Genomic DNA, 19,789 nt, shown 5'->3' with positions numbered 1-19,789 from the left:
ACATGATAAAGTCTGGGCTGTGTGGCTGAATTTGCTTTATAAACTGATCCATAGGGTGGAATTTTCCCCGAATTGCACTAAGTGCGGTAGCGGGCTGGTAAAATGAAGTCCTACCCACCAATGAAAATGGTGGGTTTTCTCGCCGTATCTACCCGAGCCCGCCTCATTATTTATGCATTCCCAGGGAACACGCCGCTTCCATGGCGGGCGGCTCTCATTCACCCGCTCGCCATCACGCCAGCCACCATTTTTAAAAGGCAGCTGCCAGCAAAGCACTCTGCCACCAGCTCACCACTGCTGTCTGGGAGACATGGCCAGCAAAGGCAAAAAGACTGCAACCCTCTGCTTCAACGATGGGTCCCTCGAGCGACTGCTGGATGCTGTGGAGGCCCGCGGGGATTTGCTGTACCCCCACTCTGGCCGCAGGATGGGTAGCAATGTCACCAACCCAGGTTGGGAGGCAGTGGCAGCGGTGGTCAGCACAAACACCCTGCAGAGGAGGACAGCCACTCAGTGCTGCAAAAGGATGAATGATCTCCTCCGTTCCGCCAGGGTAAGTCACTCCTTTCATCACTCCCAACTCTCACACTCACAAATCCATCACAGATCCACAGGGCCCTCACTCACTGTCAGTGCAAGAGATGTTACCATTCACTTTTTCACACACACCGTCATTGTCCTCACCCCATCCATGGGACCACTCACCACCCACAGAGGCCAGGCATACTTATCATCTAAAACAAAAACAGAATTACCTGGAAAAACTCAGTAGGTCTGGCAGCATCGGCAGAGAAGAAAAAAGTTGACGTTTCGAGTCCTCATGACCCTTCAACAGAACTGAGTAATATTAGGAGAGGGGTGAAATATAAGCTGGTTTAAGGTGGGGTGGGGGGGCTGGGGGGAGAGAAGTGGAGGGGGGGTGCGGGGGGGAATGGAAACAAGCAAGCAGTGATAGGAGCAGATAATCAAAAGATGTCACAGACAAAAGGATCAAAGAGGTGTTGAAGGCGGTGATATTATCTAAATGAATGTGCTAATTAAGAATGGATGGCAGGACACAGAAGGTACAGCTCTAGTGGGGGTGGGGTGGAAAGACTAACAGGGCATAAAAGGTATAGATTTAAAAATAATGGAAATAGGTGGGAAAAAAAAATCTATATAAATTATTGGAAAAAACAAAAGGGAGGGGGAAGAAACAGAAATGGGTGTGGGGATGGAGGAGGGACTTCAAGATCTAAAGTTGTTGATTTCGATATTCAGTCCAGAAGGCTGTAAAGTGCTTAGTCGGAAGATGAGGTGCTGTTCCTCCAGATTGCGTTGGCCTTACCGGAACAATGCAGCAAGCCAAGGACAGACATGTGGGCAAGAGAGCAGGGTGGAGTGTTAAAATGGCAAGCGACAGGGAGGTTTGGGTCTTTCTTGCGGACAGACCACAGGTGTTCTGCAAAGCGGTCGCCCAGTTTGCGTTTGGTCTCACAATCTGGTGAGCACATCGCACTTTCTGATCCACAGCAGGCGGAGGAAGGGACTTCCCAGGCTCCCGGCACTCAGAGGACTCCTGGAGGCTAGAAATTTGCTGAGTCCAAGTCAGGGATCAAGCCTCTGGACTCGGTCATGTCACAGTTGCTGGAGCTGCAAAGGCAAGCTAGGGAACATCAGGAAGGGATGTTCGCTGAACCCCTCAGATTGCAAAGCATGATGGAGGAGTCCGACCATCTTCAGGCTGAGGTGATAGCGTCGGCATTGCAATGCACTGAGGTCAACACTAGCAGGGTGGTGGCTGCCATGGAGACCTTGGTCCAGGACGTCACTCCTGCACTGCTGCGCGGGCTTAACTCCATCGCTGATGCCAGAGTTGGTCTCCAACAATGTATACGCGAGAGGGGTGCTGGGCAGCTTCGTCTCACTCCACCCATTCCTTCTGCTCATAGAGTCAGCCAGGGGCCCTCGGGCACCCATTGGTAGGAGGATCAGCAGGTGCACACTCAGGGGCCACCACCCAAATGATTCTGGGAGTGACTGACCCATCCGAATCTGCTCTTCCTGTGACCTCCGCAGATCCAACTTCACAGGCCGAGGAGGGTGTCACTGCCAAACAGCAGGACCCCGAAAGCAGGCCTGGGCCTTCCAAGTCTTGCCCCTCCAGAGGACGCTCAACAAAGTCATCACAGACAGAGCGTCACAGTCAGCAGGCTGCCTCCACCTCTGCTGTAGATGTGCGGGGAGCACCAAGACGTAGTGGCAGGGTTAGGAGAGTTAGGTAAAAGTAATTGCACAGCCTGGGCATGGGTGTTGATCACTTGTACATACTGTTCACTATTGTCAATAAACTCCTAAGAATGTCACCCTACCTATGGCTCCTTGTTCTGATGACCAGTGTTCTTGTCACTCAGATGTGAAATGTTTCTGCACAAGATAAAAGGCAGGTGTCTCAGGCCAGGGCCTCTTCCCTGTGCTCTGTGCAGCCTTCAGACCAAAGTGATGGTCCAGCCTCACACTCCCTGGAAACATTACTGATGGCCGCACCTCAGTGATGCTGGTCATTGCTGCCAGAATGTAGTGGGTAGGTGCCACAGAGTTCTCTTATACTCTCTGTCTGCTCTCAGCACCCTTAAGGTGGGGCTGGTCGCCATCACACCAACATCTGCGACCAGTGATGCTGTGCATCAGCTCCTGAAGGGCTGAGTCACTGAAGGCGGACACAGCATCAGATGCTTCTAAAGTTTCATGGCTGTGTCTCTGAGATGGCCCGATGATGGAGCACAAGCGAGCTGCCCTAGGCCAGACAGGAGTCAGACATTCTCAGAGGCCATGTAAAGATCTATGGAGTGTCCTCACTACATGTTATCATCATCCTCCTGCGATTGAGTGACTAGGGCCTCCATTGTATCTCCGTGACAGGACAATTCTCACAGAGGGTATTAGCGCTGCGATAAGCCAGACTGGAGTCAAATGTTCACAACTGCGATGTGAGGATCTATGGGGACACCTCACTGCATGTCGGCATCATCCTCCACAAATCTGGCAGCTTTGAGGGCCTCCCAAGTGCGCCTCCCTTGTCTAGCCATCCCCATCATCATCACCACCGAGGACCCCCTCACCCTCATCCCCGTCGGCATCCTCCTCATCGGAGGAGACGTGCAGCTCTTTCACCTCCTCCTCAGCCAGCTCCTCTCCCCGTTGCAGCGCCAGGTTGTAAAGGGCGAAGCAGGTGACGATGATGCGCGACACCCTCTGCGGACTATATTGCAGGGCTCCACTAGACTGGTCCAGGCACTGGAACTGCATCTTCAGCATCTCAATGGTCTGCTCCACCAAGGTGCGAGCTGCTGCATGAGCCTCATTATAGTGTCGCTCTGCTGCAGTCTGAGGCCGCTGTACAGTGTCATCAGCCACAGCCTCTGCTGGTAGCCCTTGTCCTCAAGGAACCATCCCTGCAGCCTCTGTGGACCCTGGAAGACTGCAGGGATCTGCGAGTGACTCAGGGTGTAGGTGTCGTGCACACTCCCTGGAAACCGTGCACATACCTGCAGGATGTGTTTCTGGTGCTCGCATACCAGCTGCATGTTCCGTGAGTGGATGCCTTTGCAGTTGATGTAGTCCACCGAGTGTAACGATGGAGACCTGAGCGCCACATGAATGCAGTCAATTGCACCCTGCACCTGTGGGAATCACGAGATCGGGGCGAATCCAATGGCCCTTGCATCCTGGCTGTCCCAGTCCCGGACGAAATGCACAAAGTTGTGTGTCATGGAGAAGATGGCATCCGTGACCTCATGGATGCATTTGTGGGTGGCAGATTGTGAAATCCCGCAGAGGTCACCTGTGGAGCCCTGAAAGGAGCCACTGGCATAGAAATTGAGCGCCGTGGTCACTTTCACAGCCACAGGCAGTGGATACCTTCCATATCCCCTTGGCGCCAAGTCCTGTAGTAAATGGAAGATGTGAGCCACCAGGTCCCTAGACATGTGCAGTCATCGGTGACACTGGTTCTCAGTCATCTGCAGAAATGGCAGGTGGCGTCTATAGACCCTGGATCTCACTAGGCGCCGACCAGCCACAGCTCGCAGTTGCTCCTGGGCAGCATGTGTGGGAGCCCCTGCTGCCCCTTCTTCATGAGGTTGCTGCTCCTGCCTTTGCACAGCCAAGAGCCTCAGTCACTCTCTCCTCTATTTTCTACAGTCTCTGTAGGCCGTCAGGCATACAGCTAGGATCCATGATCTTGACGTGGTCCTCCTGCAGCATGAAAGAGAGACAGATGTGGTTATCATGGCTGTAATTAGCACCTTTCCAGGCTGGCTGTGACTGCCCCTTAGTGCTTCCTGAAGAGTGCTGGTCACTCCTCGGATGGCCAGAGATGAGTGTGCTGCATGGCTGCCCTTTCAACCTGCGACATGGGAGACACTGGTCCAAACCAGGATGCTGAGATTGCAAGGGGCTGTAAGTGCCTCCAGCAGTGACTGCTACATGGCCAGCATTGGCGAGGATATTGTACAATGTATGCAGTCCAAATGCTCCGCCGTCCAATAAAGTGGTGATGGACTCGAAGCCTGTGTGGAGGGTGGCGGAGGGGGGCAGGGGGGAAGGGTATGCTTGGTGGCCCTTTGGTGCCTCCACGTTACTTGCATGAGCGGGCAGGCTAGGACCTGACCCCAATCATATCACTGTGGCTGTGCCTGATCTGTCTCAGTTGCAGAGGCATGGTCAGTTTATACAGGTGTCACTAAGGCATGGCAACTCCCCTCAGTTACCCTGCGCACCCCCCCACCCCACCCCACCTCGATTACCTGTGTGCGGGATGCAGCGCCAGGGCAGCACTTGACCCCCCCTCCACTCCTCAGCAGTCGCCTCCGAGGCTGGCCAGCACTTGACCCTGGACACCATCTCATCCGTCCTCCTCAGCAGTTGCCTCCGGGGCCAGGCGTCAGTTGTCCCCGCTCCCTGGCGTCCCTGAGGCCTGTAAACAATGGGTGAGCTGTGGAGAACGCTGCCGCTCACTCACCTCAGTTCCCCCAAAGTGAAGGCCACTAAGTGCACGTGGCCTGCGTGATGTTGTGAAACACTTCGGCATGCTTTCCTGCCGACTTGGACGGACAATACTACGGGTTTCCAAGAGCCTGATGGGATGGCCTTTCAATCATATTCTAATATAACAATTAGCTCGCCGCCAACCGATGGTGGGAAACGCGGCCTGCTGTTGGCGGGCAGAGTGGACGATTGTGACCTGCCTTCATGCCATGGCGAAGTGGGTCACGCCATATTTTCCATGCACGCCACCTATCAAGCCCGCCATCAGCGGGCTTGGAAAATTCTGCCCATAGTGGCACACCCTGGACTTTTAAATCCTAATACTCTTGTCTTAATAGGCAGCTGACTTGTTTCCAACATCACTTATAAACATTTTTGCAAGGTGTATGAAGGAACCCTTGATCTCTGCCCCTGTGATTTCCCCACACTTAGGGAAAGCTCATGGCCTTTGCTCTGTACCTTCCCCCAGCTGGAGGAACTAAAACTAACAGTTTCCATTTTGGGGTGCTGTGGATGTGAACCTACATTGCAAAACTCTAAGGCTCAATGTACCAGAGCAGTTGCACTACTGACTGCCATATTTTCAGCCACACATTATGGTTTAAATCTTAACTTTCAAATATTGGCACCAAGAAAATTTCAGTACTTCCAAAGGAAATGGAACTGACAGATATGAACACGTTGCATTTTTGGCTTGGCTATTGTCAAGGACAGCGTGAATTTGATAAAACTCCCGTGACTGTAAAAGAATTACATCATCTAAGTTGGCAGCTTGAGGAGGTCATTGGTACCAAGGTACGGATGTCTCCTTCACAACAGTATACGTGATGACCAACAATATATCCTCTATTAACCTTGCAGAGATAAAGCTCTCACCATTCCTGCCATTCAGAGAAATCAGGTAACCAATCAACGTAGAAAGAAAAAAATGAAATAATCAGCCACGCCTGGCTTTGCAGTTGAAGTTCAAGGTACTTTTACAACAAGGGTTACGCTGAGCCTATAAAAGCAGAGTTCAGTGACTGTGAAGGCAGATAAGATTCAGAAGGGTTGCAGGCAGTTAAAAATGGCTTGTGTATCCCAGTCAGTGAGTTTTGATAAATGCCACTGTGGCCAGGGATCACACAGTAGCATACTCTACAGCATTCTCAACAAAGATCATTCCAGCGAATCAAACTGGTGCCACTATCGACATCACCACCACCCCTCAGCTCTTGGGTGCTCCTGTGAGTTTGGAAGAAAAGTTGTTCTCAAAACGCCAGAACTCACTTGCAGACTGGCCTCGGAGGTGCTGCTAAAGACTCTGAATTTCATTAAAAACTTGCCTTCATTTTGCCAGCTACCTGAAGGGGATCAGGTCCTGCTGGTGCAGGATTGCTGGGCTCCGCTCTTTGTCTTGGGCTTAGCTCAAGAAAGAGTAGACTTTGAGGTGGCTGAAGCTGTAACACCCAGCTTGCTGAGAAAGATTCTCTTGAATCAGAAAGTGATGGATGGACAGAACCAGGAGACAGCCTTGAACATCCCTACTCTGGCAGAAGTTCAAAGAGTGAAGATATTTCTTATGAAGCTCTGGAACATGGATATCAGCACCAAAGAATATGCATATCTCAAAGGCATCACCCTTTTCAATCCAGGTAAGAAAGAAACCGAATTTCAATAACAATGATGACTTTTTAAAAAAATCATTACTCACAAAATGGAGAACTCTATAAATGTTATAAAAAGAAACCATAAAAAGAAATCCCTCATATTGCTCCTAGTCTGGTTAAACCATCTGCACTCAGAAAATTCTCTCCAATTGTGGAGTGTTGCATTGGATCTGATGGTCTTCCGCTGAACAGTCGAGAATATTCCCGGTTCAGCTATTAGGAGTGCTATAGCAGTTCAGGCCCATCTGTTCACAACTATTTACCATCCTTCAGCATGCTAATAATCCTCACAATGTGGCAAGATTGGCAAAGCATATTGTGTGGGCTAAGCATATGGAGTAATGGAAAGAAAAGTCACTCAGGCTTGCCCTGCAAACCTTTCAGAGCAACATTGGTGGAAGCCAGAGGAGTAAGCAAAGGGCTTAATATTAATACAGGCTGAGATTCAATAAAAGGATAAAGGGAAAGAGTAGGAAAATGTAAATACAGTAGATAGCTTCAGCACCTTCATTGGCACAATGGGCTAGGTGGCCTTTTCCTATGCTGCAATTTTCATGATTATCTGAAACAACATCACAAATTAAGTCCTGACACATAACCAAAACAGCCAAAGTCAGGGGAAATCATGCTGAGATTCTATAGTGCTTTCGTTAGACTAACCTTGACTTCTAGGTTCAGATCTTGCCACTAGGCACAGCAGAAGCATTCAAGCCCTGGCTTGAAAAGAGGCATAAGTTAGGCTACAACAACAGCTGCAACAACAACCTGTATTTATACCGCACCATTAACATAGTAAAACACTTCACAGGAGCATTACCAAACAAAATTAGACACTGAGTCACATAAGGAGGCATTTGGGCCAGTGACCAAAAGGTTGGACAAAGAGGTAGGTTTTAAGGAGCGTCTTAAAGGAGGAAAGAGACGAAGAGAGGCAGAGAGGTTTAGGGATGGAATATTAGAGTTTAGGGACTAGGCAACTGAAAGCATGACTGCCAAAGTTGAGGTGACTAAAATCAAGGATGCTCAAAAGGCCAGAACTGAAAGAATGCAGATATCTTGGTGGGTTGTAGGGCTGGAAGAGATTGTTGAGACAGGGAGAGGCGAGGCCATAGAGGGGATCTGAAAACAAGGGTGAGAATTTTTAAATCTTCACTGGGAGTGAGCACAAGGACTTGGTGTGTTAGGACAGGGGCAGCAGAGCTTTGGCTGACCTCATGATCAAGGAGGATAGAACATGAGAGGCCAGCCAGGGGTGTGTTAGAAATAATATAGACACCTGGGCTTCTCAGCTTTTAAAGGGGTGTGACAGCTATATTGTAAAGGAAGTGGCATAAAAAAAGATAAATCTGGAAAACTATTTCAAACTAGGCGATGACTTTAGGACAAAAGGAATGACAAGTTCAAACCAGAAAAAGGCAAATTTAGGACTAATATAAGGACACCCTTCTTCATTCAAACAGTGATCAACACATGAAATGGGTAGAATAGAATCATTGAAACATAGAAAGTTTATGGCACAGAAAGAGGCCACTTGGCCCATCGTGTCTGTGCTGGTTGAAAAAGGACCCACCTAATCCCACTTTCCAGCATTTGGTCCATAGCCCTGCAGGTTACAGCACATCAGGTGCATATCCAGACACCTTTTAAATGAGTTGAGGGTTTCTGCCTCTACTACCCTCTCAGACAGTGAGTTCCAGATCCCCGCAACCGTCTGGGTGAAAAGAAAATGTCCTTATATTCCTTCTAGTCTTTCTACCAATCACTTTAAATCTATGCCCCCTAGTCCCTGACCTCTCTGGTAAAGTAAAGAGGCCCTTCCCATCCACTCTATCCAGGCCCCTCACAATTTTGCACATCTCAATCAAACCTTCCCTTAAACTTCTCTGTTCCAAGGGGAACAACCCCAGCCTGTCCAATCTTTCCTCATAGCCGCTATTTTCCAGTCCTGGCAACATGCTCATAAATCTCCTCTATAACTTCTCTAATGCAACATCATTTCTATAATATCGTGACCAGAATTGCACACAGTACTCAAGTTGTGGTCTAACTAATGTTTTATATAGTTCCAGCATAACCTACTCTTATATTCTATGCCTCAGCTAATAAATTAAAGGATTCCATATGCCTTCTTAACCACCTTACAACCTGTTCTGCTACCTTCAGGGATCTGTCGACATTCAATCCAAAGTCTCTTGCTTCCTCTGTACCTCTCAGCATCCTTCCATTTATCATGTAATCCTTTGCCTTGTTTGACCTACCCAAATGCATCACCACACACTTCTCTGGGTTGAATTCCATTTTCCACTTTTCTGCCCACCTGACCAGTCCATTGACATCTTCCTGCAGTCTACAGCAATTCTCCTTGCTATACACCGTGCAGCCAATTTTTGTGTCATCTGCAAACTTCTTGATTATTCCCCTACATTTACATCCAAATCATTGCTACATTCCCTGGATTGAATGGGTTTTTATTTATTTTAACCAGTCTGCCATGTGGGACCTTGTCAAAAGACTTGCTAAAATCCGTGTGGACCACATCAACTACACTACCCTCACCAGACCTCCCTGTTACCTCCTCAGAAAAAAAATCAAATTAGTCAAGACATGACTTTCCCTTAACAAATCCATGCTGACTGTCCTTGATTGATCCATGCCTTCCTAATCGACAGTTTATCCTGTCCCTTAGAATTGATTCCAATAATTTGCCCACCATCGAGGTCAGACTGAATGGCCTATAATTATTCAGTCTATCCCTCGGTGTATTTTTAAACAAAGGTACAATGTTAGCAGTCCTCCAATCCTCTGGCACCACACCTGTATCCAGTCAGGCTGGGGCCCCTGGGCACCCAAAAGGAGGGGGAGCGGCAGGTGGACACTCCTGGGTCACTGACTTGGGAATCTCAGAGGCTGTCCTCTACCTCCAAGTCCCCTTTGCCTGTAACCCCTTCAACCTCATCCTCTGTCACCGCAGAGGGAGCAGCTGGTCCACAGGAGGACAGCCAAAGCAAGCCGGGCCCTTATGGCCTTGGCTCTCCAGAGGACCCATGCCGACGTCATCAGAGGCAACAAAGCCAACCATTGCACGGGCTGTCTCCCCTATTTGCTGCAGATGTCAGGGCAGCACCTAGAAGTCTAAGGCTTTCAAAAGTCAAGAGATTCTGATCACAGCTGGTTGCACGGGTGAACACATTTTGTCACTTTACAATCTGAAGATATATTCACTTTCACTGAATGATGTGCAATGGTGTCTTTCAGCTTCATTGACAGGCATCGCGAATCCTCTCACTGCATCCCCCACCCCCCCTACTCCCCCCACCGACTAGCGGTTCAGCTGCACGCAGCCAGCCCTCAAGTGATTCTGGAGGGAGAAGTGTGGGTGTGTGGCAGGGCCTTTTGGAGCCTCATGTAAACACTCTCCAATACACATGGATCCTTCCCGCATCACACTCATCTCAATGGCCTGAGCATTTTCAATGCTGCCTGCTGGGGTTCTCTTTCAGTTGTCCATTTGTGCTGACCTGCATCTCCGCCCACCTACTGACCACACTCCCATGCAGCACCTGTTTTTGCCCACCACGACTCTCATTTTACTTTCGATTTAGCCAGCATGGTGCGTCTAACATTTTTCTTCAGGTCTACTGTCCTTCCCCTCCCCCAGTCACCCATTTCCTTTCTCCCATCACTGTCAACCCCCAGCATCATCTTCCACGTTCCCACTGTTACCTACCAGCCACAACCATTTACTTTCGGGGATGTCCAAGTAAGCATGCACATTCCCTTCCTACCTGAAAATCCCACCCCCATCCACATTAACCTCCCTGACCTCCTCCTTCCCACCCCCAGGGTCCATGCCTGCCTCCGAGTCCCCACCAAACACCCTCGCCGACCCTTCTACCGATACAATTACACCCGCACCCTCCCATCCTACCGCCTCACTCTGTCCTCTGTCATTCTAACCATTCCCTCCTACCACTCCCACCCTCAGGTCGCTCCCCAGGAGGCAGTCATGGAATCAACAGAACCCTCCCTTGCACCTTCACCAGGGACATCCTGCCTATCGCTCTCCTTCCTCCCTTGGAAATCCTTCCCCTCTTGGAACTCCTTCCTCCACCATCATCCATTGTGAGCAGGCCCTCAACTGTGACATTCCAACTTCCGCGCCCTGCTTCGCAGCAGAGCCATGTCCATAAAAATCCACCCAGCATGCTATGGACCTCCAGGGCCCCGTTGCTGTCGGTCTCCAGCATTTTCTGCTCCTTAGAAGTCCATGTCGTGAGCAAGGCCCTGACAGTAAGCCCCAACTTCTGCACGTCACACTTGCCAAGACATGTTATGCAGTGGCGTGTTTTCCTGCCGACGTGCTTGGATGATCCAGCGTGGAGGGATGATTCCAGCAAGCTGATCTTATAATGATATTAAGATGTATTACAATGAGGTTCCTGACGTCCGACAGCGGGAAAAGCGCCCTGCCATTGACGGGCAGAGCGGGCGATTGCAAACTGGTTTCATGATGTCATGAAACCAATTTTTGCCCTTTGTGCCATATTGTCCGCTCACGCCTCCAAACGTACCCGTCGCCAGCAGGCATGGAAAGTTCTGCCCAGAGTTAATGTTTTGAGTCTGTATGACTTCTTCAGAGCAATATACTTGTCCCACCCTACTGAGGTGCAAACCGCCTGGCTTGTGCAGGTCCCACCTGTCCCAGAACCAGTCCTAAGGCCCCAGTAATCTGAATCTCTCCCTGCTACACCATCTCTCCAGGCATGAATTCATCAGCTCTAACCTCTGTTATGGCACAGCCGATAGTAAATGCTGAGCTGCTCAAATCCCAAAGAGAAACTTGAAACAACTGCCACAACTGCTTTGCAATTTGTATATTTATTTCGAGATGCATGCCTTGAATTCAGTAGTAATAAGTCCACTGAGTGTTAGAGGGTTTTTACAAAACTAAATCCAACATTTATTAATAAAAGAAATAATTTTAAGCACATAAGTAGGTCTATAAATTTCTACTATGATAACTCCTAGCTCCCATGATTAATCTAACTCCCAGTTACACCTCCATTAAGGCAACAGTAAAACACATAGGGGAGAATTTTCTCTGTCGAAGGGATTAGGTGGGAGTGGGCGTGGGTGCAGCCAATCCACCATTTTATGTGGGCTGGCCAATTAAGGCCCACAGAAGTGCTGAGCGCCCCCTGTGTGGGCAGGGGAAGTAGGCTGAGCCGGGGCCTGCACTCTTTCGCACACATGCGTATGAAAGAGCGCAGAAATCTCCCTGAGGCAAAGAGCTGCCTCAAGGAAATTAGTTTTGGTTTCAAAAATTTTAATGAAGAAAAAAAAAGTTTAGGACATGTCCCCTCATGTGAAAGTGTCACATGAGCTGGGACATGTCTATGAATTTTAATGAAAATCTTTATTTCACTTATAAATTATTCATGAAACCTCATCCCGCCCATGGATGAGGTTTCATGAAAAAAGCAAAGGCCGCCTGGGCTCTTTGCCTGCCTGCCAACCTTAAGGTTGGACGGGCATCTATGTTACGTGGTTTAATTAGTTTTTAAGTGGTCTTAATAGATCTTTGACAGTTTGGAGGGTGCGCAGCTGACTCCAGTGCGCGCCTGCCAAACTGAAAATCAGAATGACGTACAGTGACGTCGGGTCACATGCCCGACATCACCGCTCATCATTTTATGCGTTGGCGAGTGGGCCCCGCCCCTGCTTGCTGAGCCGAAGATTCTGGCCACGGATTTTAAAAGACCCCGGCAAAGTAACACGATACCCTGAACAGTCGAATTCAAAAGTGAGTTTTCTTAACTTTGGTTCCTTGTGGACAGAAGCTTGAGGCTTAGATGCTGGAGGCTTTTCACATTTGTGTTACATCTTAAAATGCCTGCCCTTACACACAACCTTCTTTCCTTTATACATATTTCCCCCCTTGAATGCAAATTCCCATTGTTTCACTATGTCTTTGGACTTTACCTCTCTAAAAATAAAAATCTACCACAGTACTAATTTTACCAGTAATCTTTGGGAAAAATAAACACACTGTTTCTTAACTTCTTCTGGCTAGGTGTAACATTTCACCCCCTCTTTTGAATTCAAGCTACTCTGGTTTATTTAAAAATGAAAATGCTTCCTTTACACCTCACATTCTAAAACTTCACCCATGTTTACTTAGTTAGTATTTGAAACCTAGCGTCTCTTCTTACATCAAAGCCTTCAGACCAGCTGTCTTTAATTCAATTAAGTCACACACACACACACTCAGACACTCTACAATAAATTCCAATAACATTATGAAAATTATTATATCACCTCCTATTTTTATGCTCACTAGTCCGCAGCCCTGGTAGATTTCTGGAGATTACTATCTCTGAGGTCCTGCTTTTTAATGTCTTACCTAGCTCCCTAAAATTTGCTTTCAGGACCTCTTCCCTCTTTCTGCCTATGTCATTGGTACCAATGTGAACCACAACGTCTAGCTGTTCATCCTCTCCTTAAGAATATTAGTCGTGGCAAAAACACTTATCATTGAAGGAGTGAGATGTTGTGATAAGAGAACCATGGATCTTTTGGATGGATAAGTTAGGATGAGCTGCATGGCCTTCTTCATCTCAATATATTTTGTGAACCGGCAATCTCACACATTGGTCTACCAGTTAGTACTCTAAGACAATAATGGATATTTTGAAAAAAATTACGTGGGAGAACTAATAGGAAAGCATTAAAAGTATTCATTACCATAATAATGCAATCTGAAAATCCAGGTGTAACTATGGTAGGTTAAGGCTTGACTTGAGTGAATAATGCAACTGTCTACATCAGTAGTGATTTTAGATTGCATTCAATATGTTTTACCTATTTTTCATTTTAATATTTGATGGTCAAGTGTACTTTCTATGGGGTGTTAACTGAAAAGAAAACATCGCAAAAACCTCCCTCTTTCCTCACTGAAATCTATTCAATATGTTGAGTTTATCCTTCGAAAGTTAGATCATAATAGAATTTGATAAATGTTATATATAGATGGAAAAATTCAATACAAACCTACAAACCAATACAAATTCAATAAGGAAAACAATATTGCCTGTCTTCCAGCAGATAGCTCAGGTGTCATTGAATGAATCCTGTGTTGTAAGGTTGTTTGGTATCTCACTAAGAGGTCTGGAGTCTTGTGCGGTTGAACATAAACCGTTTATAGACCTGTACTATCGTCATGCTGACTTCTCTCAAACTCTATCTACAAACACCCTACCATCATGTGACTTTCTACATCATAATATGGGCGGTACTGTTTCCCCAGTCCCACATTAACCCTTGCTCTGCTGAACACCCTTACACTACACCTCCCCCTAAGTCTTTACCCAAATATATTTACAATATAATATTTCCACGCTACCTCTTCTCCCCCCCAAGTCTCTGACTTTAAAAATTCAGATGGTCTGGAGGCTTTATGACTCTTCCAGATCTCATTCTCTTCCCATTCGGAGGAGTGGTAGTCTCAGTTGCTTCGGGCTGACTTTGTTGGCTTGGAGTTGAAATTATAGTACTTGTTGTTTCAAATAGATGGGTTTTAAGATCTGGTTCGCTTATTGCGTTTGTTAGTGTTATGTTTTTCTTTATCAACCATCGTCTTCTTTGATTGGATACCATGGGATTATCCTGTTCCTTCTGGAGGGAATGTTCACTCTGTTCATTCATAGTGTGGGCTCTGGTTTTCTTTGTCCATGGGGACCGCCATGTTCTTCCTGGAAGTTGACATTTCAAAAATTGAACCTTCATTTCCACTTGTTTCACAATTTTAGCCAAATATTTGTTTACTCTCTTATCTTCCAGTTTGTTTTCAAGCTGATTAATCCTTTTATTCAGCTCAGTAGCTGCTCTGGTGAGTTCAGTTGCCTTTGTTTCACAGTTATCTGCGGAACCCTTATACAAGCTTAACAACTTCACCTCGGCATTCAGTTCTTTTCGGAGTTTATCTTCCATGGGTCACTGACTGTTCCTTAGCCACTTTCAAATCACTTATTAGATCCTCAAGCTGTTTCCTAGAATTTTCCTTATCTACTTTTAAAGTCTAGATTTCCTTTCGCATACTGAACACCTCATCTTTCATGTTCTTCAGATTGGATTGAAGTTCAAGGATTTCATTGCTCTTTTCACAATGAAGTTCCAACATTTCATCAGTTTTGGTTGTTAATTCTGCATTCAACCAACTGTTCTGATTCATTAGTAATTCCTTTTCCTGTTCCAGGAATTTTTCACCATACTTAATAGGGATTTCTGATATTTGAAGTTCATCAAGTTCTAATTTTTCATTAGCAAACTCATCTGCTGTATGTGAAAATTGGTTCTCTACATTGAACAGTTTCTCTTCAGCAGAGCCTATTTCCTCTGTGCTATCATTAAAGCTCACATTTTAAAATTTTTTACTTCTGCTAGTTGTTTCTGAGACTCTTCACACTCCTTTGAGAGCTTCTACTTTCTCTTGCAACTGGTCAACCTTTTCTTGACATTCCAAGTTCTTGACTTTCATTTCAGCCAAGTAATTTTTCAACAACTCAATGGTTCTCAGTAGGTCCTTCAACAGGTTTTCCTTTTCTTTGTGAAGCTCAATTGCTTTGTCTTGAGTTTTCTTTTAATTCAGTAGAATCTTCTCACGTTTTTCTGCTGTTCCTCCATTCTGCTGTTCAAGGCAATCTTCATCTCTTCATGCTAATGAATGATTACGTACTCCTTTTGTATTTGATCTTGAAGAACAATTAGCTGTTCTTTTGACTGTTTATTTTCTTGTTGGCCTACTGCCAACTCACGCTGCGCTTCCATGCATTGCTTTGTCGTCACTTCAGCTCCAAAGCAGCTTTTCTGAAATAGTATTCAACATTTTTGTTTAACTCTTCATGTTTCTCCGAGCCATGTATTGATTCTTCAAAGAGTTTTTCAGGGCAGCGACTTCTTTAAGCACCTTTTCTGTCTGCTGTTGTGCTTGGCTGTACTTCTGGTTGAGTTCTTCCAACGTACAAACATTTTCCTGTGGAATTGCTTAATTTTCTTTTTGCAGGTTTTATTGCTTTTGGGTTACATTAGGTACTTTCTTCATTCACAGCCATCTGCTTGCTCCGCACTCTCACCTGTTGTTGCAATTTGTCTACTGTATCAGCATTTTCAAAAAGCTCTATTTTTAAGCCTTTCGGTTGCTTCTCAGCCTCTTCTTTCCTCTGCACTAAACCGTTTGGCTCGTACACTTCATTGCACTGACATGGTCTGCACCCATCTTGTATTTTGCTTGGATATTGTCTCTCTCGCCCTAGAGTCTCCTTGCCCTTTTGGTGCTGTATTGGGATTGTGCCAGACGTTTTTTTAATGTCTGTGCTCTCCACAACTTGGAGTTCAAAATACTTATCAAAGGCTGTTAATACCTCACCAGATGTGGTTGAGGATTCATCTATACCTTGTCTTATGATTACCTTGGTGGCAATTTCACCAAATAAGTACAAGAATGCGTTAACTTGTACTTCATCTGATTTTCTACTTAATCCTGATGTACTCCTGTAATTTAAAAACTTTCTTCTCCATGATGCCCAATTTTGTGTCTGGTTTGGCCTTTGCACAAGCCCAAATTGTTCTGTTTTTTTCAGAACAGGGGAGTACAGCTTTGAAGGTTTTTTCAAGATGACGCCACAGTAACTGTTTTTCTCTTCTTCCTGCGCTTGTTGGGTTTCAGTGGGCTCCCGTTGTGATCTCAGAGCTGCCTTTAAAACTTAGCGATTCTGCTGGCAACCTTTTAAAGTAGCAGTTTTTGCCAGTGATTTGCTTCTTTGAGCTTGGGAAATCGATTTGAAGGCAATTTTTTTGCTCTGCCTTCTGTTTTAAATTTTTTTTCCACTCATTCGAGTTCGGCTGCCACGTGGTATGGTACGGACTCTAGACTCAACGGCAGCGTCCTTCCAGCTGCACTGGTTAAACAATCAGCATGCTCTGCTTGATTAGTGCCCTGATTATTTTTGGAAGGTTAGTTCAGTCTTTTAGTAATATTTTTCTCACCCTTTGTGAGATCTGGCTGGGTCCTTCGACCCAGCATTCGATCAGGTTTGGCAATGGATTGCCACGTATTCTGGTGGAGTCATTTTCAGCTGCGCAGTGGATCTTTCTTTTGCCCTTTAGGCAATGCAATGGAGCTTTTTTAGGTGATCTACAGCTGTGCTTTCAAATTAGGTGCGCTTCATTCAGGTCAGGCTACAGTTTCTTTACTGTTTCATGTCTTATTATTTTGAGGTCCTCCCTTTGCTGCTACCATGTTGTTTGGTATCTCACTAAGAGAACAGAAACCATTTATTGTTAACACACAACTACATGTATATCTCCAAGGTATAGCACTGTCTAGTTACTATTTTCATGCCAACTTCTCTCAGACTCTCTCTACACACAGTCTATCATCATGTGGCTCTACATCATAATGTGGGCGGTACTATTTCCCCACTCCCACATTAAACCTTACTAAACCGAACACCCTTATACTACAACCTGTTAAAGTAGGATTGAATATGTTAGGTGATGCTCTTGTAAGTTCATTTGTCATTTTAAGTGTAGAAATTCCTTTGTGTGTTCTTATTAATGAAGTTGTTAATGCTTTAAGGTGAAATTTCCATGCTTGCTCTCATAACAAAATCTATTTATCTTACACAGGCTGACCCAAACATAACAATCAATCGATTTAAAATGACCACAAATAAATTTCTACTCCATCATGTCAAGAAACACTCAGTAATTGATTTTTAAAACATTTTTTTAAGGTTGATACCTTACTTTTCCAGCATTGTGAGGGGGTGTGGAGAAAAATATCACAGCCTGATCTCAACCAGAAACATTTTTTCTTCCCATTTTGCTGTGTATTTTTCTCCTCTCTTTCTTAGACTCCCATTCCAATTAATGCACCATTTATATAATGTAAAGGTGGGCACTCCAACAATTCAGTACCAGGCATTCCTAATGCTCCAGCCAGGAGGAATTCATGAGAGTAGCTTGAGGTGTCTGGATCTTCAATGTTCTCACTCATCGCTTGTGTTGATGTGTTTAGTCTCTGTTTGGTACCTCCTCCTGATGGGGTGAGCTCCTACAGTGCTTGCCCAGTTTTGTTTATAAATCATTACTTTAACATCTTTAACATAAAATGTTTGAACAAACAAATTTCACATCTTAATTTTAAATTGGGCTTAAACTATAAGGTAGGCATTTCTTGAAGAGGTGAGCAGCACTTCTAAACTACAAAATCAGCATAATTCACTTGAAAGTAAGGAAGTATTGACCACTTAATGAAATAACGCAGATTCATGATCATGACCGTTGATATGATGAATTCCTAAACTCAGCCAGGTCATCAGCAATTAAATAGAACAGAGATAAAGGAAGAGAAAAGAGATTTTAGGTTTACTGTATAGGGGGTAAAAACTCACCTTGGATTGTAACAATGTCATTTATTGCATCAGCTGCCTGTTGTGTGCCACACTTGAGTTTCATTCCCGTTTACTGTAATTGAATTGAATATTGGACCGGGAGTAAAACAGGTAGCCCATATGGTTTTGCCCATTAGTGCTACCACCAAAGACATATTTATACCCTGTAGACTTTTGGAACATAACACAGAGTAACTGTGAATGTGTGTAATTCCTTCCATTTTAAATGAGCATAACTCTTCACTATGCTGTATTACAGACATTCCTAGTTTAAGGATGCCTCAGTACATCCTGGCCCTGCAGCAAGAAGCCCAGCACACTCTGAATGAATTCATCAGCATGGTGAACAATGGAGATCAAGCGAGGTTTGCTCGAATTCTACTGATTCTCTCCACTCTTAGAATGGTCAGCGCTACTTCTGTCACAGAACTCTTTTTCAGACCAGTCCTGGGCAAAGTGAATATGAATGAATTGCTCTTGGAGATGCTCTGTGCAAAACTGAATTGATTTGCAAGAATATTATCCTCTACACTTGAATCTTCTTGATACTTTTGTGACATGTGAATGTACTTTTTGTTGTGTATGTAGCAAACCCTGTAGCAGCTATCTGTGCAATATGTATAGTAAATATCAATTATTGTATCTACACAGAGGCATGTTATTAACAAGTGCTTATTTATGTGTTTGTTTTAATAAAATTGGAGTTGTGAACTAATCTACATTCCATACTATTTCTTCTCCCAAGTTATCTTTCTTAAAATACCTATAATAAGAACATAAGAAATAGCAGCAGGAGTAGGCTATTTGGTCCCTTGAACCTGTTCCAGCATTCAATAAGATCACAGCTGATCTGATTGTCCCCTTAACTCCACTTTCCTGCCAACCCCATATAATCCTTGACTCCCTTGTCTATCAAATATCTGTCTTACCAAGTCTTGAATATCTTCAATGACACAGCTTCTGATGCTTGATGGGAAAGTAAAATCCAAACACTAACTCTGAGAGAATAAATCCCTCTTCACTTCCATCTTAAGACCCCTTATTTTTAAACTGTGTCCCCAGTTTTAGTATCCCCCATGAGAAGAAACATCCTCTCAACATTTAACCTGTCATGCCCCATCAGAATCTTATATGCTTCAAGAAGATCACCTCTCATTCTTCTAAATTCGAATGAGTGTAGGCCCAACCTGTTCAACCCATCCTCTTCTCAGAAATCAGCTGAGTGAGCTCTAGGGAAGAGTGATCATAGCATGGTAGAATTTCACGTTCAGTTTGAGAGCGAGAAACTTGAGGCCCACACTAGTGTTCTGGAGTTAAACAAAGGTAACTACATGGGTATGAGGGCAGATTTGGCCCTAGTGGACTGGGCAGGAAGACTACAAAGTAAGACAGTTGATGAACAGTGGCAGATATTTAAGGAGATATTCAATTCCTCCCGAGTAAAATATATCCCAGTGAGGAAGAAAGATGGTAAGAGGGAGAAAAAGCATCCATGGCTAAGCAAGGAAGTTAAAGATAGCTTAAAGGCAAAAACTAAGGCATAATAATTGCAAAGGTCAGTGGCAGGCTGGAAGATTGGGACATTTTTAAAGATCAACAAAGGGTTACTAAAGAAATAATAAAAAGAGCAAAGGTAAATTATGAAAGAAAACTAGCGCA

The 19,789-nt window shown here is 45.2% G+C and overlaps 1 protein-coding gene across 1 annotated transcript; it reads left to right on the top strand.

Annotated features, from left to right (window-relative positions):
* The first annotated feature begins 6,051 nt into the window (after positions 1–6,051).
* LOC144680357 (nuclear receptor subfamily 0 group B member 2-like) lies at positions 6,052–18,845 on the top strand. Its single transcript, XM_078541333.1, has 2 exons — positions 6,052–6,662; positions 18,390–18,845. The coding sequence occupies exons 1-2, from the start codon at positions 6,095–6,097 to the stop codon at positions 18,635–18,637; spliced, it is 816 nt and encodes a 271-aa protein (XP_078397459.1). The 5' UTR covers positions 6,052–6,094; the 3' UTR covers positions 18,638–18,845.
* The last annotated feature ends 944 nt before the right edge of the window (positions 18,846–19,789 follow it).

Source organism: Cetorhinus maximus, chromosome 5 (genome assembly GCF_964194155.1).
Source record: "Cetorhinus maximus chromosome 5, sCetMax3.hap1.1, whole genome shotgun sequence".
Lineage (NCBI taxonomy): Eukaryota > Metazoa > Chordata > Chondrichthyes > Lamniformes > Cetorhinidae > Cetorhinus > Cetorhinus maximus.
Note: the sequence above shows the minus strand (reverse complement) of the source record. Positions and strands in the feature narration are given on the sequence as shown.